Source organism: Salvelinus alpinus, chromosome 38, assembly GCF_045679555.1.
Source record: "Salvelinus alpinus chromosome 38, SLU_Salpinus.1, whole genome shotgun sequence".
Lineage (NCBI taxonomy): Eukaryota > Metazoa > Chordata > Actinopteri > Salmoniformes > Salmonidae > Salvelinus > Salvelinus alpinus.
The window spans coordinates 1,021,912-1,048,225 of record NC_092123.1 but is presented as its reverse complement, the minus strand read 5'-3'; the positions used below and the strand labels follow the sequence as shown (position 1 = coordinate 1,048,225).

The 26,314-nt window shown below is 43.6% G+C and overlaps 2 protein-coding genes across 4 annotated transcripts in view; both read right to left on the bottom strand.

The window, feature by feature from the left end:
• Positions 1-3,440: 3,440 nt before the first annotated feature.
• LOC139566485 (TLE family member 5-like) lies at positions 3,441-13,403 on the bottom strand. Of its 2 annotated transcripts, none has more exons than XM_071387720.1 (8): positions 12,714-13,403; positions 10,933-11,030; positions 10,699-10,762; positions 8,955-8,999; positions 8,369-8,431; positions 8,166-8,240; positions 7,909-8,082; positions 3,441-6,283 (listed from the first exon to the last, which is right to left on the bottom strand). In XM_071387720.1, the coding sequence occupies exons 1-8, from the start codon at positions 12,738-12,740 to the stop codon at positions 6,197-6,199; spliced, it is 633 nt and encodes a 210-aa protein (XP_071243821.1). In that variant the 5' UTR covers positions 12,741-13,403; the 3' UTR covers positions 3,441-6,196. The 2 variants fall into 2 exon arrangements, with proteins under 2 accessions (XP_071243821.1, XP_071243823.1); XM_071387722.1 differs by having other exon boundaries at positions 7,909-8,079.
• Positions 13,404-13,975: 572 nt separating this feature from the next.
• Positions 13,976-26,314, bottom strand: part of gna11b (guanine nucleotide binding protein (G protein), alpha 11b (Gq class)) — a 36,267-nt gene continuing 23,928 nt past the window's right edge. Inside the window, exons 4-7 of one of the 2 annotated variants that reach the window (XM_071387195.1) lie at positions 23,922-24,050; positions 19,666-19,795; positions 19,229-19,382; positions 13,976-19,125 (exon numbers count right to left, since the gene is read on the bottom strand). In XM_071387195.1, the coding sequence (XP_071243296.1) occupies positions 18,935-19,125; positions 19,229-19,382; positions 19,666-19,795; positions 23,922-24,050 (604 nt within the window). In that variant the 3' untranslated portion in view covers positions 13,976-18,934. Of the gene's footprint in view, positions 19,126-19,228; positions 19,383-19,665; positions 19,796-23,253; positions 23,383-23,921; positions 24,051-26,314 lie in introns of both variants that reach the window. The other variant, XM_071387196.1, reaches the window with a different exon arrangement.

Here is a 26,314-nt window from a genome sequence, read left to right as displayed (position 1 = left end):
TGGATAGGGGGGTGCTCCCTCTGCTGTTTCCTGAAGTCCACAATCATCTCCTTTGTTTTGTTGACGTTGAGTGTGAGGTTATTTTCCTGACACCACACTCCGAGGGCCCTCACCTCCTCCCTGTAGGCCGTCTCGTCGTTGTTGGTAATCAAGCCTACCACTGTAGTGTCATCCGCAAACTTGATGATTGAGTTGGAGGCGTGCATGGCCACGCAGTCGTGGGTGAACAGGGAGTACAGGAGAGGGCTCAGAACGCACCCTTGTGGGGCCCCAGTGTTGAGGATCAGCGGGGTGGAGATGTTGTTACCTACCCTCACCACCTGGGGGCGGCCCGTCAGGAAGTCCAGGACCCAGTTGCACAGGGCGGGGTCGAGACCCAGGGTCTCGAGCTTGATGACGAGTTTGGAGGGTACTATGGTGTTAAATGCTGAGCTGTAATCGATGAACAGCATTCTCACATGGGTATTCCTCTTGTCCAGATGGGTTAGGGCAGTGTGCAGTGTGGTTGCGATTGCGTCGTCTGTGGACCTATTGGGTCGGTAAGCAAATTGGAGTGGGTCTAGGGTGTCCGGTAGGGTGGAGGTGATATGGTCCTTGACTAGTCTCTCAAAGCACTTCATGATGACGGAAGTGAGTGCTACGGGGCGGTAGTCGTTTAGCTCAGTTACCTTAGCTTTCTTGGGAACAGGAACAATGGTGGCCCTCTTGAAGCATGTGGGAACAGCAGACTGGGATAAGGATTGATTGAATATGTCCGTAAACACACCAGCCAGCTGGTCTGCGCATGCTCTGAGGACGCGGCTGGGAATGCCGTCTGGGCCTGCAGCCTTGCGAGGGTTAACACGTTTAAATGTTTTACTCACCTCGGCTGCAGTGAAGGAGAGCCCGCAGGTTTTGGTAGGGGGCCGTGTCAGTGGCACTGTATTGTCCTCAAAGCGGGCAAAAAAGTTGTTTAGCCTGTCTGGGAGCAAGACATCCTGGTCCGCGACGGGGCTGGTTTTCTTTTTGTAATCCGTGATTGACTGTAGACCCTGCCACATACCTCTTGTGTCTGAGCTGTTGAATTGCGACTCGATTTTGTCTCTGTACTGGGACTTAGCCTGTTTGATTGCCTTGCGGAGAGAATAGCTACACTGTTTGTATTCGGTCATGCTTCCGGTCACCTTGCCCTGGTTAAAAGCAGTGGTTCGCGCTTTCAGTTTCACGCGAATGCTGCCGTCAATCCACGGTTTCTGGTTTGGGAATGTTTTAATCGTTGCTGTGGGTACGACATCGTCAATGCACTTCCTAATGAACTCGCTCACCGAATCAGCATATTCGTCAATATTGTTGTTGGATGCAATGCGGAACATATTCCAATCCGCGTGATCGAAGCAGTCTTGAAGCTTGGATTCAGATTGGTCGGACCAGCGTTGAACAGACCTGAGCGCGGGAGCTTGTTGTTTGAGTTTCTGTTTGTAGGCTGGAATCAATAAAATGGAGTCGTGGTCAGCTTTTCCGAAAGGGGGGCGGGGGAGGGCCTTATATGCGTCGCGGAAATTAGTATAACAATGATCTAGGGTTTTTCCAGCCCTGGTAGCACAATCGATATGCTGATAGAATTTAGGGAGTTTTGTTTTTAGATTAGCCTTGTTAAAATCCCCAGCTACGATGAATGCAGCCTCAGGGTGTGTGGTTTCCAGTTTACAAAGAGTCAGATAAAGTTCGTTCAGGGCCATCGATGTGTCTGCTTGGGGGGGAATATATACGGCTGTGATTATGATTGAAGAGAATTCCCTTGGTAGATAATGCGGTCGACATTTGATTGTGAGGAGTTCTAGATCAGGTGAACAGAATGACTTGAGTTCCTGTGTGTTGTTATGATGATCACACCACGTCTCGTTAATCATAAGGCATACCCCCCCGCCCCTCTTCTTACCGGAAAGATGTTTGTTTCTGTCGGCGCGATGCATGAAGAAACCAGCTGGCTGCACCGACTCCGTTAGCGTCTCTTGAGTTAGCAATCTACATAAGACTAATGTCAAAGTGGATAACAAATTATTAACTGAAATATAGTGCTTGCATAAGCATTCAGCCCCTTTGTTTAGGCAAGCCTAAATTAGTTCAGGAGTAAAATTTGGCTTAACAAATCACTTGTTACATGGACTCACTGTGTTAAATAATAGGGGTTGTCATGATTTTTGAATGACTAACCCTTCCTCTGTCCCCCATACATACATCTAAGGTCTCGCAGTCAAGTATTGAATTTCAAGCACAGATTCAATTACAAAGACCAGGGAGCTTTGAAAGCCTCAAGAAGGGCAGTGATTGGTAGATGGGTAACAATAACAAATCAGACATTGAATATCTCTTTAAGCATGGTCAAGTTCATAATAATGCTGTGGGTGATGTATTAAATTACCCAGATACAAAGATAGTCGTCCTGAATTGAGCTGCAGGACAGGAATGAAACTGCTCAGGGATGTTTCCATGAGGCCATTGGTGATTTTAAAACCACTTCAATGGCTGTGATGGGAGTAAAACATAAATATACAGAATATAAATGCATGCATCTTGTATGCAACAAGGCACTAATGTAATACTACAAAGAAACACAGCTAAGGCCTAAATGTAAAGCCAGCACAACACTGAGTAACTGCCTCCTTACTTTCAAGCATGGTGGTGGCTGCATCACTGTATGCTCGTCAGTGGAAAATACTGGGGAGTTTTTCTATATAAAAAGAAACGGGATGGAGCTAAGCACAGGTCAAATCCTAGAGGAAAACCTGCTTCACACCGGATGGGAGAATGGGAGAGGAATTCAGCAGGACAATAACCTACCACAAAAGGCCAAATCCTCACCGGAGTTGTTTACCAAAAAGACAACGTTCCTGAGTGGCCAAGTTAGTTGACTTAAATCACCTTGAAAATCTAGGGCAAGACTTGATAATTGCTGTCAATAGCTGTCATAGCCATGATCCCCAACATCATGAAGAATTTTTAAAAGAATAATAGGCAAATGTTGCACAATCCAGGTGTGGAAATCTCTTAGTGACTTACCCAAGACTCACAGCTGTAATCAATACCAAAGTTGTCGTAACATGTATTGACTCAGGGAGCTGAATACTTATGCAATGACTATTTGTCACTACATTTTTATGAATCTTTAAAAAATTTATCTTCCACTTTGACAAAGTATTGTGTAGATTGTTGACAAAAAATGACAAATCAATTTGAATCCCCCTTTAACAATTACATGCGAAGAAATCCATGGGGTCAATACTTCTGTAAATTAATTTAAGCTTTCTTAATAAACCAGAAAATCAGCAATTATTTCTGGTTGTTCATCCAAGTTACCTGGCTAACTCATCGATACTGCTTTGTAGTATACCCACAGGCATTCTTGTATGCAAACAGGCAAGCAAATACAGACACACATACAAAAACGACTAGAAACAGTCTCTCCATTGAGTCATTTATTTGTAAGGCACCATAGACATTTCCTTACTGCCGAGCGCTTCTTTCAGTCATGTTGTGTAGTCAATGTTTCAGTTTGGTTGGTTTACATTGTGTGACTTTTCCCCGCCACGTCTTTTCTTTTAAATGAAGCTATAAGTATTGGTTTTTCATAACACAAATGACATACATTATCGCCAAGTACACACTTATGAAGTTTCACATACAATGACAAAAATTAAGAGTTTAAAAAATTACATTTACAAAGCTCAACAAGGAGGCGACATTTCCTCAGCATTGTCAAGGGGGCAGGAGAGGGGGGGTATTGGATAGTACCTCTTTCCATAGCACATCAGATAATACACACGCTGCATTGAAACGTCATCTTCCATCACACGCATACACACTAAAAGCAGCTTTGAAACATACAAAAATGCTTAAAAAAGTATATGTATATTGATATAGTTATATAAATGGGCCCTTCACAACAGAAACACAAACCATTCATGTCCAAGTTTCTCTAAATTCAATCAAACCTGCCATAGCAAAGTTCACAGTGTCTTGGTTTACAAACTACTTCCCAAAAACGCTCTTCTTATTCTGAACATTTAGACATTTCCCTGTGAGGGGAGTCTACCTGGCAGCAGTAGTAGGTTTTTAGGGTCCTGTGATTTTAATTAACCCATTGGGGGGGATAAAGTCTGTAAATACTGTAATGGGTGTTTGATTGAATATAGCCCTGGGTCTGGTTTGGCTTTGCTGCCACCTACTGTCCTGGAGAAGAACTAAACCTTATCGCCTCGAATTAGAAAGACAGTTATGCATCTGAGGGTAGGTTATAGGTTAGTGCGCTACGGCTGTGTTCAATGGTTTGACAACATGCTTGCTCACCACACATTCTAGCTCCAAGTGCTATGCTAACCAACAGAATGACATATGCAAATGTATTCCTCTCCCTTTCCACCAATAGGATCTGATCTGAATGAGCACATGATTGATGTGAAGTTTAGGTCCCGTTAAGATTTAGGCCCCGTCCAGGATCAACCCTTACCCCTTGGACACTTCCTCTGTCTAGGGGAAAGTGCCTAGGGACTGGACCATAGACTTGGTCAGTTAAGAGAGTGGACAGACAGGGGCGGGAGGGTGAATACGAAAAGGTGGTTCGTAAAAATAAAACTTAAGTTTGCGCACACACACACCCTAGCTCCTGACTTTTACACTTGACTGTCTTATTCAAGTGGCCCTTTCAGAACACTGTCTGTGAGATCAGTGAGCAGAGGTAGCAGTAACTCTGCAGCCAATCAGCAGAGACCTACAGGAGGAAGTTGTCCCTAGACACTGATCAAAGGTCAGTAATGTTTTGATCGTTTAAATCTGAGCTTAAGGGCAACTTCTACTAGGAGAAGAGGAACAGAGGTCAGGGGTTAAAGGGTTGGAGCTGAGATGGGACCAAGTCACAATTTTGCAAGTCTCAAGGTTAAGCTTTGAGTCAAGTCCCAAGAAATAACGGGCAAGTCCCAAGTCAAGTCCCACAGCTCAGGTCGAGTCAAGTCACAAGTCCCTAATTTTGGGTTTCGGGTCCTCAAGTCAAAGGCTAAGTGTTTTTTTTTGCCAATTTCATTGCAATCATTTTGGACCAACGCGTTTTACAAACTGACTAACAGGGGTTTCCTCTACAGACACAACAATTGCAATTTGACAATACAACTCACAGGGCTTGCTTTATGCAGGTTTACATCGTGTAGGCCTCTGCAACTTTAATTCAAAAGTAACTCACACAGTCCATGTAAATCAGTAGTGTTTGATTAATTTCAGTTAATAGTTTTGGATTGAAAAGGTCAAGGTAGCCTAGCCAGTTCAAGTTTGAATTTAACTTAAACCAAATTTGATCACATTCACATTTTCTCCTGACACAAATAATTGGTCTATAAAATAGGCTACATAACATTACCACCTAGTTGTTGTCAGTAGCCTAGTTGATCAGACAGAAGTCATCTCGTTTTCTTCTCATACAGTTTAGGTGTAAGCTGCTGTAAGAGTTCTTGCTTTTGTTTGTTTGGAGTGATGTGTTATCACGTTTACTAAATAAATACCGCAGGACAGTGGAGAGTGGCGCGCTTTGCTAGATGACGTGCTGTGTGCCCGGCCTGCGAGAGCTGTGATTTCCGTGAATATCATTGGTGAAGACAGAACAAAACTCAAAAAACCTGCAGCACTCCGATATGAAGGACAGAGAGGCCTACCGTGTGAGCAAGATGACAAACCAAGTCTCGACTCACATAGCTTGTCCAAGTTAAGTCACCAGTCATAAATGCTCAAGTCAATGTCGATTGGCAAGTGTTCGTTTCTTTTTGCCAAGTCAAGTATCAAGTCATGAAATGTCCAAGTCACGTGACTCGAGTCCACATCTCTGGGTTAGAGGTCAGGGTAGTATCTGTTGGCAATGGGTTGTCAGCGGCAATAGTGAACAGAGGAGGAAAGGAAAAGAGGAAGGAGTCAAACAGAGGAGACCTGTCCAACAGGCTTGGTGACAAACTGATTTGATGATAATAGAAGATGAAAAAGAAGGATAAGAAAGCGATGGAGTGGAGGCCCAGAGAGTAACTCTAAAGAGCTGAACCACAGGGTGACACCTACTGTATGAACACTCAACTCACCACCCCCCTCCCCTTAGCACTCCCACAGTAGATCCACTCCTGGTTGTCCATCAGTCCAACTTGTCTCACCCCTCTCTCCACTCCTTCCCATTCACACTCCACCATCAGTCGGACTTGTCTCCGTCCTCTTCCCTCTGTTCCCTCTCTGCTGCGTCTCTGGCCTTGTCTTCTTTAGCCAGCTGGGCCTGAGCCTGGTGGGGAGGAAACCAGAGAACAAAACACAAGGAAGAGAGCCGTGAACTGTCATGTGTGTGTTACCTGTAGGGGGGTGTTGAATGTCAGGGTCAGGGCTCTACGCTGGTATTTTATACAAGGAAAACATGTGCGCCTAAATAGAAACATTTAGGTGCGCACACAAATAAATGCAGGCGCAAATTGAAAAGTAGTCGAGGTAGTGTTTTAATTGTCTCTAGGGCTGGCACAATGATCTGTTAACAGTGTCTGTTTCACAATTTTTCAACATCTCCAGCACTACATCAACGAATGTGAAAACAGTGAATTTCTATGTTTTGTAGTCAAAAAGACAGGAAAATAAGTTTTTCCAATGACATCAACCAATTCTTAGACAATTTAGTATGGAATGCCTACTCCTAATTGGTTAAAATTATAAGTAGGCACTCCATACTAAATTGTCTAAGAATTGGTTAATGATGTCATTGGAAACACTAATCTTCCTGTCTTTTTGACTACAAAACATAGAAAAGTGTTGAATATGAAGTAAACATTTTTATGACATGTCCCTTTAAGTGAGGATTCCACACCACAAAGCTAGAATGCTGGCTTGCAAGTATTGGTTCGGCCTTACAATACTTGCAAAACATAAGCTTTCATTCACCTTCAAACTCTAACCACAAGAAAGCTTTTTCCTCACTGTTGGATGTTCTTGTATGCTTCCCGCTGGCAGTGGCACTGGCTAGCAGAGCAACGTTGGCGCCAACGTCACTTAGTGCTAGCGAAAGCTTCGTCTTCTTGTGTTGCTGGTGACTAGACAACCATGGACTCAGCCACATCCACATCAGTATCACTGGCAGACACATCGGTCTCCTGTTGTTGATCTTGTCGCTTAAAGCTGCAATATGTAACTTTTTGTCTGGCCAGGCCAAATTAACATAGAAAAGTGGAGTTATAGATCTGACATTCTCATGGAAAGCTAGTCTAAGAAGAGGTAGATACGTTTTATGTCCACTATTTCTATGCTTCTCGTTCTTAAGTAAATTTTTTGCGTCTTTTACGTTCAGTTTTGTACACCAGCTTCAAAACAGTGAAAATACAATATGTTTGGTTATGGAAAATATATTTCACCGCGGTTTAGATTGTACAGTGATTCTGTACACTACCTGCTTGTTTTGTCACAAACTGAAATGAGGCGAACGGTTAACATTTTTGCAACCAAGCAGAGCGATTTCCTCATAGTACACATTTAAAATAAAATGTGATCCTCTTCATCCTTCTCCTGACAGAAGTGAATGCAGATCATCTTAAGGTAGCTATTCAAAGGCTTGCGTTTCCAGCCTACTGAGGTAGTTCCAGCCTCTGACTACATTAGGCTACGATTGGCTCGTTGAGCTGCATGTTGCATTATGTTATTCGTAGTTCTTCGTGCGATTACCAACCATAAAAAAGCAGAAATACTACAACCACGGCAGTATTGGTTTGTAGGGGTATAAGTCCCTACTTGAATATATCACTTATGCTATTAGTGCACATTTATTTTTAGTCACATATGCGAGTGAAATGGTCACACTGTAGAGCCCTGGAGGTGTGTGTTGCCCGTGTAAGGTGTGTGCGTCGCTCGGGTCAGGTGTGTGTCTGTTACCTGTGCATGTGCTGCCTGTGAGTGAGAGTGCGAGGCCAGGATGGAGGACAGGGACATCAGTCCGGCGCTGGAGGTTGGAGGGAGGCTGGGAGCAGACAGGCCCATGGGGAGAGAGGCCATCGTGGGGAGGCCCAAGCCCTGGAGCTGAGACAACTGGTGCACCTGGAGCTGCTGCTAAACGCACAGACAGATACACATGGTTATATACACACATATTCATACACGAGTCACACACACCAGCACACACACCAGCCTACCCGTATGATAGAGTTCATCTCAGGAGGAGTGACCTGCTTGGCTCTCTCTATGGCCCCTAGGACCTGCTGCTGGTGCTGCAACACACACATCCAAACACATTTAGCTATTGTACAGAATTAAATAGATTGACATTGTACAGCACGTTGATATGGGATTATGTTATCCTAAAGGAAAAGTATGTGTAGAAAGGAGAGTGTAATACCTCTTGAGATAGGTAGGGGAGCACCTGAGCACAGATCCCGTTTAGTCTCTTCACGATCTCAGCCTGGGGAGAAGAGACAGACCGACAGTCAGAATCATAGAGAGAGGTTTCTAGTGTCCAAAGCCCGTTTTAAAATGGGCAGCACCATTGAGTACACTCACCATTTTGAAGTAGTTAACTGAGTGTTACTTCCTATGGGTTAAGGAAGGATCACATAATTCCATCCAGATCATCGGTAGGGATCAGCCAATGACTTATACTCGTGAGGAAACATTCCATAACTGCAGATGGCAGTAAACCGCCAACCTTGGCTGTATACCAGTTGAAAACAGCATACTTTAGTTGGCCGTGTGCACCCTTTCAGTTTGTTAACCAACTCAGGAGTAGTAGAAGAATGTACTACTTCAAAATGGAGATGGCCTCAATGGTGCCAATGCTCTCACAGATGCCATAATGGGAAAGATACAATGTTGCGTCCTCTAAAGATCTCTATGGTCAGAATACAACACTGGTTTTACAATATAACACAGTACCAGAGAGAGAAGAGGGGGAAGAGAGAGAGAGCAAGAGAGAGAAAATAAGCTACCTGTTTGTGCATTTCAATGTTCAGTCCATAAGACATCTCGTAGTACTGCAAAAAGAAGATTTGGGGGTTTGTGACATAACACTAAGATACTGCAGAATTCCAAATCAATCCCTAGCCCTCAATACACTTGTGTACAGTACCAGTCAAAAGTTTGGACACACCTACTCATTCAAGGGGTTCTTTATTTTACAATTCTCTACATTGTGGAATAGTGAAGACAAACTATGAAATAACCCACATGGAATCATGTAGTAACCCCCCCCCCCCAAAAAAAGTGTTAAATCAAAATATATTGGATATTTGAGATTCTTCAAAGTAGCCACCATTTGCCTTGACAGATTTGCACACTTGGCATTTTCTCAACCAGCTTCATGAGGAATGCTTTTCCAACAATCTTGAAGGAGTTCCCACATATGCTGAGCACATGTTGGATGCCCTTCCTTCACTCTGCAGCCCTACTCATCTCAAACCATCTCAATTGGGTTGAGGTCGGGTGATTGTGGAAGCCAGGTCATCTGATGCAGCACTCCATCACTCTCCTTCTTGGTCAAATAGTTCTTACACAGCCTATTGGTGTGTTGAGCCATTGTCCTGTTGAAAAACAAATGATAGTCCCACTAAGCACAAACCAGATGGGATGGCATATCGCTGCAGAATGCTGTGGTAGCCATAATGGTTAAGTGTGCCTTGAATTGTAAATAAATCACAGTGTCACCAGCAAAGCACCCCCATACCATCACACCTCCTCCATGCTTCACTGTGGGAACCACACATGCGGAGATCATCTCTTCACCTACTCTGCGTCTCACAAAAACAAGGCGGTTGGAACCAAAAATCTCCAGTTTGATCTCATCAGACCAAAGGACAGATTTCCAACGATCTAATATCCATTGCTTGTGTTTCTTGGCCCAAGCAAGTCTCTTCTTATTGGTGTCCTTTAGTAGTGGTTTCTTTGCAGAAATTCAACCATGAAAGCCTGATTCACGCAGTCTCCTCTGAACAGTTGAGTTGGAGATGTGTCTGTTACTTGAACTCTGAAGCACTTATTTGGGCTGCAATCTGAGGTGCAGTTAACTCTAATGAACGTATCCTCTGCAGCAGAGTTAACTCTGGGTCTTCCTTTCCCGTGGCGGTCCTCATGAGAGCCAGTTTCATCATAGCGCTTGATGGTCTTTGCGACTGCACTTGAAAAAACTTTCCGGATTGACTGACCTTCATGTCTTAAAGTAATGATGGACTGTCGTTTCGCTGTGCTTATTTTGAGCTATTCTTGCCATAACATAGACTTGATCTTTTACCAAATAGGGCTATCTTCTGTATACCAGCCCTACCTTGTCACAACACAACTGATTGGCTCAAACGCATTAAGGAAAGAAATTCCATAAAAATGTACATTTAACAAGGCACACCTGTTAATTGAAATGCATTCCAGGTGACTACCAAGAGTGTGCAAAGCTGTCATCAAGGCAAAGGGTGGCTACTTAGAAGAATCTCAAATATAAAATATATTTTGATTTGTTTAACACGTTTTTGGTTACTACATGATTCCATATGTGTTATTTCATAGTTTTGATATCTTCCCTATTATTCTACAATGTAGAAAATAGTATAAATAAAAGAAAAACTCTGGAATGAGTAGGTGTCCAAACCTTCGACTGGTACAGTATATCAGAGAACTGCAGTAATGGCCAATGTATATCCTAGGTAGGCTAAAAGTAAAAGAAGAGGTGATGATGTCACTCACCATGATGTAATGACGCTGCATCTCTGACTTCTCACTAGCTAGCTTGTCACACTCCATCTTCAAGCTGATTGGATATATGACAACATTTGGTTACGGACATGTCTGTGTATATGAGTGAGTGCATGTTGGAATCTGAGTGCATGCAGTGTGTGTGACTTGAGTGTTTGTGGGTGTGTGTGTGTGTAGGTGGGTATTTTGAGTGTGTGACTGAGCATGTGTGTGTTTCAGTGTTACCTATGGTATTGTGCTTGTAGGAACTGAAACTCGTCCTTAATGCGGTCGCAGGAGTCGGAGGTGGTGAACTTGAGAGGCTGGGAGGACTGGGAGGAAGCCTGGGGGACAACACAATAACAAACATACAACAGTCAGAATCCCCAAGACAACAACAAACAGTTAGACAATCAACAATCAGTGAGAAACTGCGTTTCCATCCCCTACCCTTCTCACTGACGTGTGCATTTCTTCACTCCCCCTGTATGTGGGACTGTATGGGTATGTGATAGAAAGGGGACGGGCACGGTTTGTGACTGTGTGTATGTGTGTGAGACACATGGGGGTGATATTGAATGTTTAGTAACAGAGGGATTGACCTCTGAGATAAACCTTATAGCAGGGGTTTTTCTGGGCTTTTACTGAGGGGGGGGGGGGGTGTTAGCGCAGGAGGAGAGGATGTGTGTGTCTGAGTATGGTCAGGGTTAGATGAGAGTTTCCAGAGGTGACCAACTGACAAGAATGACCCCAGGCTGAGTCAGAGCCATAATCCAGCGTTAAGCTTCTCACCAAGGCCTTACTACTTCAGACTGGTAGAAGGATGCCACCACCCAAATTACACTAGGGCTCTACAACTACCATCCTGTAGACTTACTGACTGTGAATGCTTTTGCTCCAGCCCCTACACAAACACACTTGGTTTAGCTAATCAAGGTCCTGATGAGGTGATTAGTAGGGCTAGAGCAAAAGCCTGCAAACCCAGTAGCACACACACAAACAGCTCTCCAGGAGGGGCTGGTCATCCTTGGAATTGAGAGAGGACAGGTTTATGCAGGGGCAAACCCTGATAGTGTGAACTAGTATCCCGGCCTAGGGGGTAGTAGGACGCTAAAGAGAAAGAAGAAGCACAGAAATAGGCTCAACCATATCAAATCGTGTACATTCTTATTTCCCAACCAGTATCATCATCATTAGCGCACCAGTATTCAACTGAAAGACCTTTAGGCCTAAGTTATATAGCTACAACATCCTGTATAGCTCAGTTGGTAGAGCATGGTGCTTGCATCGCCAGGGCTGTGGGCTCGATTCCCTGGGCCACACATACATAAAATGTGGGCATGATTAAGTCGCTTTGAATAAAAGTCTGCTAAATGGCATATTTTATTGTATATTACATCCACTTCTGTTGTGATGGCATAGTGGCTGGCAGTATTTGGGACTTCAATGTAATCAAGGATCCAAATTAAAGACACCCTTGATTGAGGATTCAATTGATAGTTAACTTTTAATTATGATTGTATGAATTGACTTAATTACACATGCCCTTACGTGTTAGGTTTGACTGAAAGACTGACAAGAAAAAAAGTTTGCGAATTTGTCTCCGCAATCTAGTTAGCTACGTTTTATTAGCACATGTCACTTTGCTGAGATATCCCTGTTCAAATATGTCACATTACGTTACTAATGAGTGGCAAACGTTTAGTATAATATTATAGACTAGCTAAAAAGTAAACACCCATTTACAAAGCTTAATGAAAACTGCTGTAGTTAGTAATCTTTTTAGCTAACGTTAGCTAGCTAAGAGGGAGCTAGCCTGGAATGTAAACAAATGCCGGGGGCGCGTGACAGACAAGCGATTGAAACCATCATCAACAACACAAATGAAAACATACCACGGCGTTATGGCCATCGTAGATATCCCCATTTATTCTTACATGGATAAAAGCTTAATTGCTTCTGTAGCTAGCTAGAATAGCTCGAATTTAGCTATAATCTAGCTAGTTATGCTAACGTTAGCTACTTACCGAGTGTCTTGATTGTGGAAACATCATGTCAATGGATTTATCAGTGTTCCTCAGCAACCAGGATAAAAATATATAGACCCCGTTTTTGGACAACTATAGCGTCTTTCCTTCTTTTTAGACAGCTACGTTAACATTAACTGGCTAGCTATTTATCTTAACGTTATCTAGGACACCAGTTACCCGGTCTCGCGTAGTGATTGTTTTTTTTCTCCAACGTTGTTGGCTAGCTAGCGTTGCTTTTGATTTGGTTCCTTGTCAAAAAATTAACAAATGGCACCAAAAAAGGCTGAACACCAAGACGTGCAACGTTAGATAATATGGCACCGATTGAAGAATCTTAAAATAAATCTGGGCTAGGTAGATGTTGACTAAGTAACAGCAATATCCTTTCTTGTTAGCTAACTAGCTAGCAAATCTTAACAGAGAGAAGCGAGCCAACGTAAGCTTAGGTAGCAGATTTGTATATTGTCAAATTCCTCGTAGATATTATAGCTGTCAAGTGGGGCAATCGTGTCGAAAATCTGTTCTTGAAAACCGTCTTCAATTCCACAATGTGTTAGCTAGCTACCGTTAGCTGGCTGGCTAGCTAATGTCCACACACAAGCCTTCACTAGCTGAAACCAACCCTTGCGCTACAAAATGTACGAGTCATCGATGAGCGGGCGTTGCATGTGATGAGAGAAAGAGGTGGCGCTCCGAAGGCCCATTTTAGATGTCAAATGTATAAAATTACAGTTTGCGGAAGTGTTGCTGCTGCCGTGTGCCCCCGATGGAAGGTGTGCAGAACTGTCCCCTGATGATGCACGCAAGTGTGAGATGTGGTGGTTCCCTAACACTCATAATAGCCTTCTCATTTAATGTATAATAACCCCAATCCCATAACTTCGTAATCATGATCCTCAATGTAGACGAAATATGTCCATCACTGATTATTTCTATTCTGTGACACTCCCATCTATTTCACTAGCAGAAGTCACAGAATGACAACGGACAATTCGGAGAAATTACAGCATTTCAATAACACCAAGAGAGGATGGAAAACCTCTATATAGAGCCAAGCCATATTGTATAGACCCTCTATGATGGAACAATGGCCAGGTCCAGAAACAACCCCTGTTGTTCCTAACCATAGGCACTTGAAGGCCTACTTATCAAATCCTATGAGATCTACACAAGTGCATAGTGGCTAGAAGAGAAGGACTTGGGTCGTTTCTAGACATGGCATATGCCAGACTAGTCATTAACCACACACACACACAAAATCAGCAAGTATACGAACAAATTTATTTCAATTTAAAACAGATACCTTGTCATTATGTTCTCTCTTAGAAGGCGACGATGATCGTAATAAATCATGTTCATGTTTGAATGAGGATCAGGCAACAGTGGTTGAAACAAATGCATGAAAACACACAGAAAAAAATGAAGAAATATGGCGAGAGTAATGCAAATCAATAATCCATAATAACCAACCGATCAATCAATAACCGATTCCACCCTTTCATAAAGGTCTCTGCATCAGCCAATACATTTTTCTGAGCCCTCACCTCCTCCCAACACTAAATACATGCAATTATATAATTACACAATTTAAAAAAAAAATGTGTACTTATAGTTTTTGTTAGGGGTGGCGTAGTCGAACATGCCACGTGTTTAGGTCTCTGGTGTTCTTAAAAATGGGACCATCCAAGATGGCTGTCCCCTGATGATGATGTCAGCATTGGCACTTAAGAGAGAGAGAGCCTGGCTCTAGAGAGTTGGGTTGGCACACAGTATAATACATCATTTACATTTGGTTTACATACAAAATAAAGAAAAACAAAAACAGCATTGTATATTTTATACACCAACTAAAACATTTAACCCTCAGGTTTCCTTAGATTAAAAAATAAATCAAGTGGTCCTAAATACAATAGTGTTCCGGTAATGTTTTTTTATCTTACAAAAAAGATTTAAAGGAAAGAAGTCAAGCTAAGTTCTCAATATGCACCATGTCCATGTTAATCTGACCAGGTATAACTCTGTGTCCTAGTTACAGCCTAGGAACAACTCTGGGCCCTAAATGTGCAGACACTTCAGGAGTGCCAACCAATTAACCCACAAGAAGTGGAAAACAAGAGATTAGTAGTGTTTCCTATAAATATGACTGATTAATCACCAAGTCAGATGATTGCAGTTTGGGCTGTTTTCACCCTGCATTGTGGAGGCAGTACAGGAGCCCAAGTCCTTGTCTGTTTGGTATGCGAGTTGTATTCAACATTGTTTGTGGGCAGATCAACATCGAATGAAATACTGAATATCATACTTGGATAACATCCTCTAATACTGGCTGCAGTGTACAGGCTTTAGTTCCAGTACAACACTAACACACTTGGTTCAACTAGCTGCGGTCTAAATCCAAGACCATGATTAGTTCTCAATCAGTTGACTGGGGTGTTAGTGCTGGTATGGAACAAAAGCCTGCACAGGTGTGCTAGAGCTGTGTGTTGCGCAGCTATGCTTTAACTTGGAATATAATTTTAACACCTGGTTTAACACCCTGCCTCTACTGTAGGAGAGTCTAATGACAATGTGCAAAATCTCCTCAACAAGCACAAAGCACACCCCCGGATGGTAAAACTAGCAGTAGGACAGTAGAAGGAAAGTTCCCCTTAACACTGATCTAAGGTCAGTTTTGCATCCCCCCTAATGGATAAAGGCCCAATGCAGACGTTTTTACCTCAAAATCAAGTCATTTCTGGGTAACAATTAAGTACCATAATGCGATTGTTTTCAATCAAAATTGTCAAAAAAATAAACCAAAATAGCTTCTTGGCAAGAGTAATTTATCAAGCATGAATTTTGCTAGGACTGTCTGGAAGTGGTGGTCTGAGTGGCGAGGGGAAAACTGAAAACTAGCTGTTATTGGCAGTGAGGTTTGAAACAAAAAAAAAATGTTGGTCTATTAACTAATTTACCACATGGTGATATCAAACAGACAAACCAAAACTCAAACCCACCAAAACAGGCAGAAATTTCAGGCGGTCTTTTCAAACAGCTCTTACACTAAAATAGCATTATCACCATTTCTCACAGTATTATTCCAACCTTAGTGTGGAAATCTATACAAAACACAGGAAAAATCACATTTGACTGCACTGGGCCTTTAAGGTTAGCATTGAGGGAGGGTAAGCTGATCCACGATCACACCCCTGATGATAACGCATCAAACAGTGAAGTAGGGAACTTGGGGCTTGACAGATTCCCTCATTCGGAGCTGGAAGCTTGTCTGATCCACTGTTGATCCAGAGAAAGATAAAGTAAAAAATGAATGGTAGTGTTGGTCATGTATCCTACCACAGCTGCATTCACACACGGTCTTTGTTGAACAAAATGATCCCCACAAACACTCTTGAGTGAATGGCTTAGTTGACTGTGAACCTAAAACCAGGGGTGCACAACCCAGTGCTTCGAAGTCTGCATTCCTGCTGGTTTTCATTTCTCCCCGGCATTTACTTGATCAATGAATGTTACCAATTGGCTGGGGATTGCAAACACCTGATTTCACAGGTAGAAATCCGTTTCTGGTTAGAAGGCAACAGAAAAAACCCAGCAAGACTGCAGCCCTTGAGGACAGAACGCAACCGTGTACCCTTGTCCTCTACTGCCCATCGCTTTCTAGGATTTTTGAATTCACTCATTGAATTTCCACTCACTTCATGAATTGAAAACCGAATTGAGCCCTGTCTTATACTAGTTCTCCCCCATCTGCCTGTCTGATGCATGGCGATAGCCCTTAATGAGAATAATGAAGAAAAGTTGCCTGTAGAAAGAGGTTCAAAAGTAGATCTGCAACGTCACTGGTTCTATCAAAGCAAGCCTCGGAACTTGAACTAAAACAACTCAAACCAACGACAAAGCAAACTGTGTTTAAATTACAACGACAGAGCAAGCATAGACCGTACTGGTCTCCAATCACTGGTTATAAAAATTCACCTACGTTCATATGGTACATTTCCTATGTATGCAGTTACAGAGCTGTGCCTATTAGAAACCCAAGAGGAGAAATACAAGTTTTCATCAATGAAACGAAACAAAGTGACTTAATGTGAGAAGAAAACCATAGAATTTAACATGGATATAGATAGAATGGCAAAGTACATCTGGAATTGTCTTAAGATAAAAAAAGAAAGCAGAGATTTAGTACATACTATAGTAGACGTTTGTTTTGTTACAGCAGTTTAGACTCAAGTCTAGCCCCGACCGCATTTCAACATGATAGAAACAAAAGCAGTCAAATTATCAACACCTTCAAACCTGGTTCCATAAATTATTAGATAAATTAAAAAAAAAAAAAAAAAAAAATCTTTATTTAGTTACTCTTTTAATATCATGTCTTTTGTCAACATATTGTGAATAACTAATCTGCTCTAGTGTTAGTAGGGAGAAGCTGCAGAGGGATCTAGAATGTTCTGAAGGTTCTAGACTAGAAGGCGCCTGATGGTTAAGAACCTCTGTTCTGAGACTGTTCCTTTCCTCTCACTGCAGCCCTCTATGTGTGTAGTCCTCTTATAATCAACTGATTATCAATAATCAAACAAATCCAGAATCACAGTATAAATACTAGTAAATTCATAGGAAAACAAAAACAGTACACTATCGGGAAAAAAATGGATTTTCTTCTCTTTTTTCTGTTGTTGCCAAAGATGGTGTACTGTACCACAGAGTGTTTTTGTACAGGAGCGTTTCTGTGTACATATATTTACAAACAGAAATATACACAAACAATAACTTTTTGACTTCAGAGTATGCTTGCCTGGCCATCTGGGAGACAGGATCTTACGTCTCCTGCTCCCACCAATCAACAACCACCTCTCATCAACAAACAAAAGTGTCTATACAGTAAAAAAAAAGAAGGTAAACAACATATAGCTTCCTGTGTGTCTGGAATAATGGATGCCACCGTGTCATTTGTGGGGATGGATTGCCCAGAATCTCCAGAGCACATCTAATTGGGTCGCTGGGCGACTTAACAGGTGATGTCATTCTTTCACAGACTGATGTACCGTACGGTGATGACATCATATCCATACATGACTCCCTCCCCCTCAGCAACTGTCCAATCAGAACATAGTAGCGAGTATCGGATGTTCGGTAATCTTAATGTAGCGTGTATCAAACAGAACGTGGTACTGCGGATGTCAAACGGAAGGTTTCGATCTATCAGTCAGTAAACCAGTGAAGGAGGGAAGCGATGTGATCAAACCTAAACATGAACAACCACAACCGTCTGTAAAGGATAAAATTATAGTCCGTTTCTGATTACCATCTTGTTTTTGTGATATTTTGGCTATTTTTCAATTTTTTTAAATACAAGTTTTGTTAACCGCTTCTATAACTTTTCAAACAACTTCTTAGTCATCGGATAGAAGTTGACATAGCAACAAGTTACTATTATTAAAAACTATTTGTAAAAAAGCTCAGCGATACACAGATTTAATCGATTTGCTTTTTCCTCTCCCTCTGGTGCTTTCAGTCTTAGTGTATTTTGTCTACATACGTAATTACTTTATAACATATTTAATTATATTTTTTTGCGTTTGCGATCCTCACTCGGAGTATACATTCATCGATGCGAGGTGGAAACACAAATCCTTGGTCTGCCCTCTCACTTCTTTGTGACATCACTTCCTGCTCGCGTCCTGGTGGCTTCCTTTGTTACCTCATCGTCTCCACCCCCCTCCCAGTCTATAGCCCCTCCTTTATAGAGTGAAAAACGTCACCCCCTCAAGTGTTTTTTGTCTTGCGGTTGGGTCACTCCTTCCGCAAATCAGAGGATGTGATCTCAGGTCAGTTGACTGAGGGTTCAAGGGTTAAAGACCCACAGTTCACTGACCGCACTGGTCCTCTTCCTCACCTTCTCTCTCTCACACACACACACACACACACCCCCTCCCGTAGTCATGGCATGTGTGTGGAGAAGAGGAGACTGACAAGCTGCTGAGAACGAGGGAGAGGACAGGCTTATGGCAAATGGGAGAGCGAATGGGAGGAGAGATATTGGAAGAGGGGGGTCTTAAATCACTGGAGTGAAAAGCAGGGGGGGAAAGATCAACTAGATGTGTAGGTGTGTGTAAGCTTCATAAGTGTGTGTGTGTGTGTGTGTGTGTGTGTGTGTGTGTGTGTGTGTGTAGGCTAAGCTGTGCAACTGGGAAGAGTGTGTGTTTGCGTGCAAGAGTCTCTCAGACCAGGTTGTATTCTTTGAGGTTGAGCTGCAGGATGGTGTCTTTGACGGCAGCGAACACGAAGCGGATGTTCTCGGTGTCCGTGGCGCAGGTGAAGTGGGAGTAGATGATCTTGTCGCTATCCGGGTTCAGGTCCACAAACATCTTCAGGATAAACTCCCGGCCCGCCTGGGCATCTCGCTGGGGACCTGGGGCACACACACACACACAGTGAATCCCGCATCACGGTAGTCAGGAACCATCAGTCACGCGGTATATCACTAAGGTAACTGTAGACAGACACACACACACCATCAAACTCAGGGAAGTAGTCGACCAGGTGGGAGTATGAGATCTTCTCCTCCAGCAGATCCTTCTTGTTGAGGAACAGGATGACTGAGGAGTTCTGGAACCAGGGGTAGGTGATGATGGTCCTGAACAACGCCTTACTCTCCTCCATACGGTTCTGACAGAGGGACAGAGGACAGTTAGTAAGGGTGTTTGATGTGTGTGTGCCGTGATGTGTGCGGCGAGTGTGTGGTATCTTTGACATGATAACCACAGATCTAGGATCAGATTACCTAACCCCAACACCAAAAATGAACCATTAGGGGATAAAGGCATATCAGATCCTGGATCACTGGAAAGAGTCAAATTCTACCTAGTGCACCAATGTTTCACTATGGGAAACCGGGTAGACAAAAAGGCGAACCATCTCTCCCACCTTTCCCTAGTGCGTGTGTACACACCTCGTTGTCAGATTCCACCAGTACTTGGTCGTACTCGCTGAGGGCTACCAGGAACATGATGGAAGTGACGTTCTCAAAACAGTGGATCCACTTCCTCCTCTCTGACCTTTGACCCCCTACATCCACCATCCTGGAGCATGGACGGAGGGAGGAGAGGTGCCAGGACACGGAGGACGAGAGAGAAGAGATGTTAAACAGTGTTGTGTTTGTAGAACAACTAATAAGACTGTCTAAAAACTCTAAAATGGCTTCCTGAATCCATCCATGCAGAAGGGTTGGTGCCAATCAGTCCTCATTGATTTTCTATGTCTGTGATTTAACTCCACGTACAGTTAGTGTATGGATGGATTCAACAGCTACATGAAGACCTAGCCCAAAACCACACACATATACAGAGGATGGTGGAAAACTTGAGAAGGTTCAAAGTGAACTTGAGATGTAGAATCCTAATGACCGCCATTTTGGCACCTAACGTTCCAAGGCAATCCCATTCAACTGAGACTCTAAACGAGAACGTTTGGTGGCAACATGGAGGACAGTTTGTTCACTGAACTCTGTCTCATCTATGGCCCTGAGAGGTCACAGTTAGGAAAGCCTACGGTGGAAAACACACAGATCATAAACTGACATACAGTACCAGTCAAAAGTTTGGACACACCGACTCATTCCAGGGTTTTCTTTATTTATTTTTACTATTTTCTACATTGTAGAATAATAGTGAAGACATCAAAACTATGAAATAACACATATGGAATCATGTAGTAACCACAAAAGTGTTAAATCAAATATATTTTAGACTTGAGATTCTTCAAAGTAGCCACCCTTTGCCTTGATGACAGCTTTGCACACCCTTGGCATTCTCTCAATCTGCTTCATGAGGTAGTCATCTGGAATGCATTTCATCTAACAGGTGTGCCTTGTTAAAAGTTAACTTGTGGAATTTCTTTCCTTCTTAATGCGTTTGAGCCAATCAGTTGTGTGTGACAAGGTAGGGGTGGTATACAGAAGATAGCCCTATTTGGTAAAAGACCAAGTCCATATTATGACAAGAACAGCTTAAATAAGCAAAGAGAAACAACAATCCATAATTACTTTAAGACATGAAGGTCAGTCAATACGGAAAATTTCAAGAACTTTGAAAGTTTCTTTAAGTGCAGTCGCAAAAACCATCAAGCGCTATGATGAAACTGGCTCTCATGAGGACTGCAACAGGAAAGCAAGATGGTGTGGGGGTGCTTTGCTGGTGACACTGTCGGTGATTTATTTACAATTCAAGGCACATTTAACCAGCATGGCTACCACACCATTCTGCAGCGATACACCATCCCATCTTGTTTGTGCTTAGTGGGACTATCATTTGTTTTTCAACAGGAAATGACCCAGGCAGTCTAAGTCTATTTGACCAAGGAGAGTGATGGAGTGCTGCATCAGATGACCTGGCCTCCACAATCACTCGGGGGATGAGTTGGACCGCAGAGTGAAGGAAAAGCAGCCAACAAGTGCTCAGCATATGTGGGAACTCCAAGACGTTTGGAAAAGCATTCCTCATGAAGCTGGTTGAGAGAATGCCAAGAGTTTGCAAAGCTGTCATCAAGGCAAAAGGGTGGCTACTTAGAAGAATCTCAAATATATAATATATTTTGATTTGGTTACTACATGATTGTGTCCAAACTTTTGACTGGTACTGTATGTAACATAGTGTGGAAACAAATATAGGTAACACTTTACTTCTTGAAGATCTGACTTGAAACTGCTTATTATCATTACATCATTTAGATTATGTAGGCCTATGTTGTAGGCAGTTTATAACTTTATCTATGCATAAAGTGTTACCCAGTGAATGGATCATCAGTAAAGAGTGAGCGGTGCCCAAAACCATTCACAAGTTGCCCCTAACCTCAGATCTAGGATCAGATAACCTTACCCCAATTCCAAATATTAACCATAAGGGGGATGAAGGTATATCAGATCCTGGATCAGTGAATGGAGGAACATTCTACCTAGTCCACCCCTTGGCAAGATGGGAGGGCAAAAAAGCAAACCAGCTCTCCCACCGTTCCCTAGTGTGTGTGTCTGTGTTCCTGAAGCATTAGCCAAGCGCAATAGTGCAACCCTGGTGGAGGTGAGACAAAAAGAGGAGAACGAGAGAGAGGAGGTAGAGGACTAGGAACAGATGAAGACTGAGGAAGGGATGAGAATACAAAAGGGAAGAAGATGGAGGGATACAGAAGGCACCTCTGATGATGGCAGGATTCCTTTGCTGGGTGAACGACAGGAGTGTGTCCTCCGAGTAGTTCTGACTGGAGTGTGTGTGTGTGTGTGTGTGTGTGTGTGTGTGTGTGTGTGTGTGTGTGTTTGTGCATGTCAAGGTTTCTTCCTTCCGTTTTTCTTTGCCACTGTCTTCCTAGGTTGTCTTTTAGGTTTTGTTAAGCGTTCTTCTGTGTTAAACGATTCAAGTAGAAGTAAAGTTAAGTCATGTAAAATGTTAGTCTGTCTGATAAAGTTACATTATGTACCAGGAACTGACTCAGACCAGGTGAGACTTGTTCTAAGTCAGTGATCTTAATCAATGATTTAACATCCAGGGAAAAGGCAACCAGCAGTACTATGGTCTTTGAGGCCTAGATTTGCATAGTCCTGTCTTTGAATTAAACAGATTGTTTTTTTGTTTTTTTCCAGAGGTGAATGTATGTGATTTAATTTGTGATGAAACGCCCTCCTGCTGTAGCATGGGGTACTGCAGTCCACAGAGACCAAGAGCCAATCAGAGCCCTGCAGGACCCCAGGCCCGAAATAACATCCTTCACTGGGAGAGAGAGAGAGGACGACCTCCTTTCCTCTGCCAGGATGAACAGAGGGGAGGAGGGGAGGAGAGGAGAAAGAGGGTGACCCATTTTAAAAAGACGGGCGCCAGAATATAGGACTTTGGACTCACGAGGATGTGTGTGAGTGTATGAGTGGAGGAGGTTGGGTGTGTGTGTGTGGGAGAGATCAATGGTGGAGATCAAGCCTACAATAAAACACAGCTCTGTCCACTGCTGAATGAAGAGTTCAATGATAGTTATGGAATATGGAATATGACATGCGAGATGTACACGCACACATGCCCTGTCCAAATACTGATAAGTGTATCCTTCCTTAATTTAAAGTAACCACTAATTAATGACATGACTGGATTGGTGAAAGCTTAATGTGGGACCCTAACTTTCACCTATGCTCTCATGCCAAACTGTGATTACTTTGAGAAAAGGAGAATGCATTTTAAGAAGTAATGGAACAGGGCCAAGGGATGATTCACTGCTTAACATGACTGCCTGCACAAGGGCACTGATGCTGATGCTAGCATCCCCTTCCTGAATTATGCTTTTGCTAGGCTAATGTTAGCACCTTAGCCTCTTCTACTTGTGAAAAGGATGCTTTTTCTAAGCTGACGTTAGTCACGCCACCTGACTGATGCTTTTGCTAGGCTCATGTTAGCACGTTAGCATTGTCTACCTGAAAATTATGTATTTGCTAGGCTAATGTTAGCAACTCCATCTGACTATGGCATGTCTGCTAGGCTAAAGTTAGCACGCTAGCATTGTCTACCTGAAAATGATGCTTGACAAGTCGAAGGGGTACTCTATGATGCCGGTGGTGGGGATTCGCACCCTCAGAACATCTTGCTGTGTGGGCAGATAGTTGTTGTCTGAGATACGGTCCAGATCAGTTAGATAGCTACACACAGAGGGAGAAAGAGAGAGAGACAGAAAGAGACAGACCACAGTCATATAAAGCACGGTAGACAGTAAGCATTACCGCCACACCCCCCTACCAATCCAGAGAAGGTGGATCAGTCCAGTGTGGAAGGCTTGGGCGACCGTACCAAGTCTAGAACAGTAGTGTTGGTCCGTATTAGGCTTCCACCACCACCCCGAGCACCATACACAGACCCACTCACCCCCCAAAGCAACTCTGAGAACGGCCGTTTCAGGTCTTTACCTTCACAATAAAAGGCTTTAGTTTAGTTGTAGCCATTTTTGCATCAACCCAACAAGCCATTTTGATGCTATTTCACATAATTTCTAGTTTGGGGTTCTGCAACGATTGCATAACAGTTGGGTTGTCCTGAGTGGGCCCAGTCTCAGAGAGGTGCTATGTGGGGACCTGGGTGTGTGTGTGTCAGTGTGTTGCAGGACAGTGACATAGTGAGGACGTCGGTGGCAGCAGCAGAGGCAGAGAAGGAGCAGTCCCTCGCTGCAGTACCGTGACGGTACCTGAAGATGCAGTTCTCCAGGTCAAACGGGTACTCTATGATTCCCGTGGTGGGGACCCGGACACGAAGCACATCCTGCTGAGTAGGAACATATCCCTCCGCGGTGACGCGGTCTATATCACTAAGGTAACTGAAGACACACACAGACACACAGTCTATCACTAAAGAAACTGGATGGCTGCACATACACACCAACATGCTGACCAGACTGCTCGTTTGCGCGCCATCAAGCGCATGTTGATTTTGTCCACCCACACCAGACGCGATCAGGACAGGCAGGTTGAATTATCAAACGAACTCTGAACCAACTATATTAATTTGGGGACAGGTCGATAAGCATTATATAAACATCGGGTTGTTATTTGACCTGAAATGCACAAGTTCCTCTACTCCAACAATGAATCTACAGATAAAAGGGTAAACAGAGTTTGTTTCTAGTAATCTCTCCTCCTTCAAGTTTCTTCTTCTCCTTTGACATTATATGGCGGTTGGCAACCAACTTTAAGGTGCATTACCACCACCAACTGGACTGTGGACCTGATTTCATCTTTCAAATCGCACACGTGGGTATATGCTCCTAAAAACCGGAGCTGGGAGAGGCGGGACTTGCAGCGCGTCAAGCATCACAAATAGAACCAAGTTCTATTTTAGCGCCTGGCTACGCAGACGCTCGTTGACTCCCGAAAGCAGTGTGGGTGCAATCATTAAATAACATGTACAGTCGTGGCCAAACGTTTTGAGAATGACACAAATATTAATTTCCACAAAGTTTGCTGCTTCAGTGTCTTTAGATATTCTTGTCAGATGTTACTATGGAATACTGAAGTATAATTACAAGCATTTCATAAGTGTCAAAGGCTTTTATTGACAATTACATGAAGTTGATGCAAAGAGTCAATATTTGCAGTCTTGACCCTTCTTTTTCAAGACCTCTGCAATCCACCCTGGCATGCTGTCAATTAACTTCTGGGCCACATCCTGACTGATGGCAGCCCATTCTTGCATAATTAATGCTTGGACTATTTGTGGGTTTTTGTTTGTCCACCCGCCTTTTGAGGATTGACCACAAGTTCTTAATGGGATTAAGGTCTGGGAGTTTCCTGGCCATGGACCCAAAATATCAATGTTTTGTTGCCCGAGCCAATTAGTTATCACTTTTGCCTTATGGCAAGGTGCTCCATCATGCTGGAAAAGGCATTGTTCGTCACCAAACTGTTCCTGGATGGTTGGGAGAAGTTGCTCTCGGAGGATGTGGTGGTACCATTCTTTATTCATGGCTGTGTTCTTAGGCAAAATTGTGAGTGAGCCCACTCCCTTGGCTGAGAAGCAACCCCGCACATGAATGGTCTCAGGATGCTTTACTGTTGGCATGACACAGGACTGATGGTAGCGCTCACCGTGTCTTTTTCGGACAAGCTTTTTTCCAGATGCCCCAAACAATTGGAAAGGGGATTCATCAGAGAAAATGACTTTACCCTAGCAGCAGTCCTCAGCAGTCCAATCCCTGTACCTTTTGCAGAATATCAGTCTGTCCCTGATGTTTTTCCTGGAGAGAAGTGGCTTCTTTGCTGCCCTTCCTGACACCAGGCCATCCTCCAAAAGTCTTCTCCTCACTGTGCGTGCAGATGCACTCACACCTGCCTGCTGCCCTTCCTGAGCAAGCTCTGTACTGGTGGTGCCCAGATCCCACAGCTGAATCAACTTTAGGAGACGGTCCTGGCACTTGCTGGACTTTCTTGGGCGCCCTGAAGCCTTCTTCACAACAATTGAACCGCTCTCCTCGAAGATCCGATAAATGGTTGATTTAGGTGCAATCTTACTGGCAGCAATATCCTTGCCTGTGAAGCCCTTTTTGTGCAAAGCAATGATGGCGGCACGTGTTTCCTTGCAGGTAACCATGGTTGACAGAAGAAGAACAATGATTCCAAGCACCACCCTCTTTTTTTTACCCCCCTTTTTCTCCCCAATTTTGTGGTATCCAATTGTTAGTAGTTACTGTCTTGTCTCATCGCTACAACTCCCGTACGGGCTCGGGAGAGACGAAGGTCGAGAGCCATGCGTCCTCCGAAACACAACCCAACCAAGCCGCACTGCTTCTTAACACAGCGCGCATCCAACCCGGAAGCCAGCCGCACCAATGTGTCGGAGGAAACACAGTACACCTAGCAACCTGGTCAGCGCGCACTGCGCCCGGCCCGCCACAGGAGTCGCTAGTGCACGATGAGACAAGGATATCCCTACCGGCCAAACCCTCCCTAACCCGGACGACGCTGTGCCAATTGTGCGTCGCCCCATGGACCTCCCGGTCGTGGCCTGCTGCGACAGAGCCTGGACTCGAACCCAGAATCTCTGGTGGCACAGCTAGCACTGCGATGCAGTGCCTTAGACCACTGC

Coding starts and splice junctions, on each gene's coding strand:
- LOC139566485 (XM_071387720.1), bottom strand. CDS start 12,740: ATGATGTTTCCACAATCAAGACACTCG. Junction 9,000..10,698: donor TGCAGCGTCATTACATCATG/GTGAGTGACATC, acceptor TTCTTTTTGCAG/TACTACGAGATGTCTTATGG. Junction 6,284..7,908: donor CACAGGCAGCACATGCACAG/GTAACAGACACA, acceptor CCTCCCCACCAG/GCTCAGGCCCAGCTGGCTAA.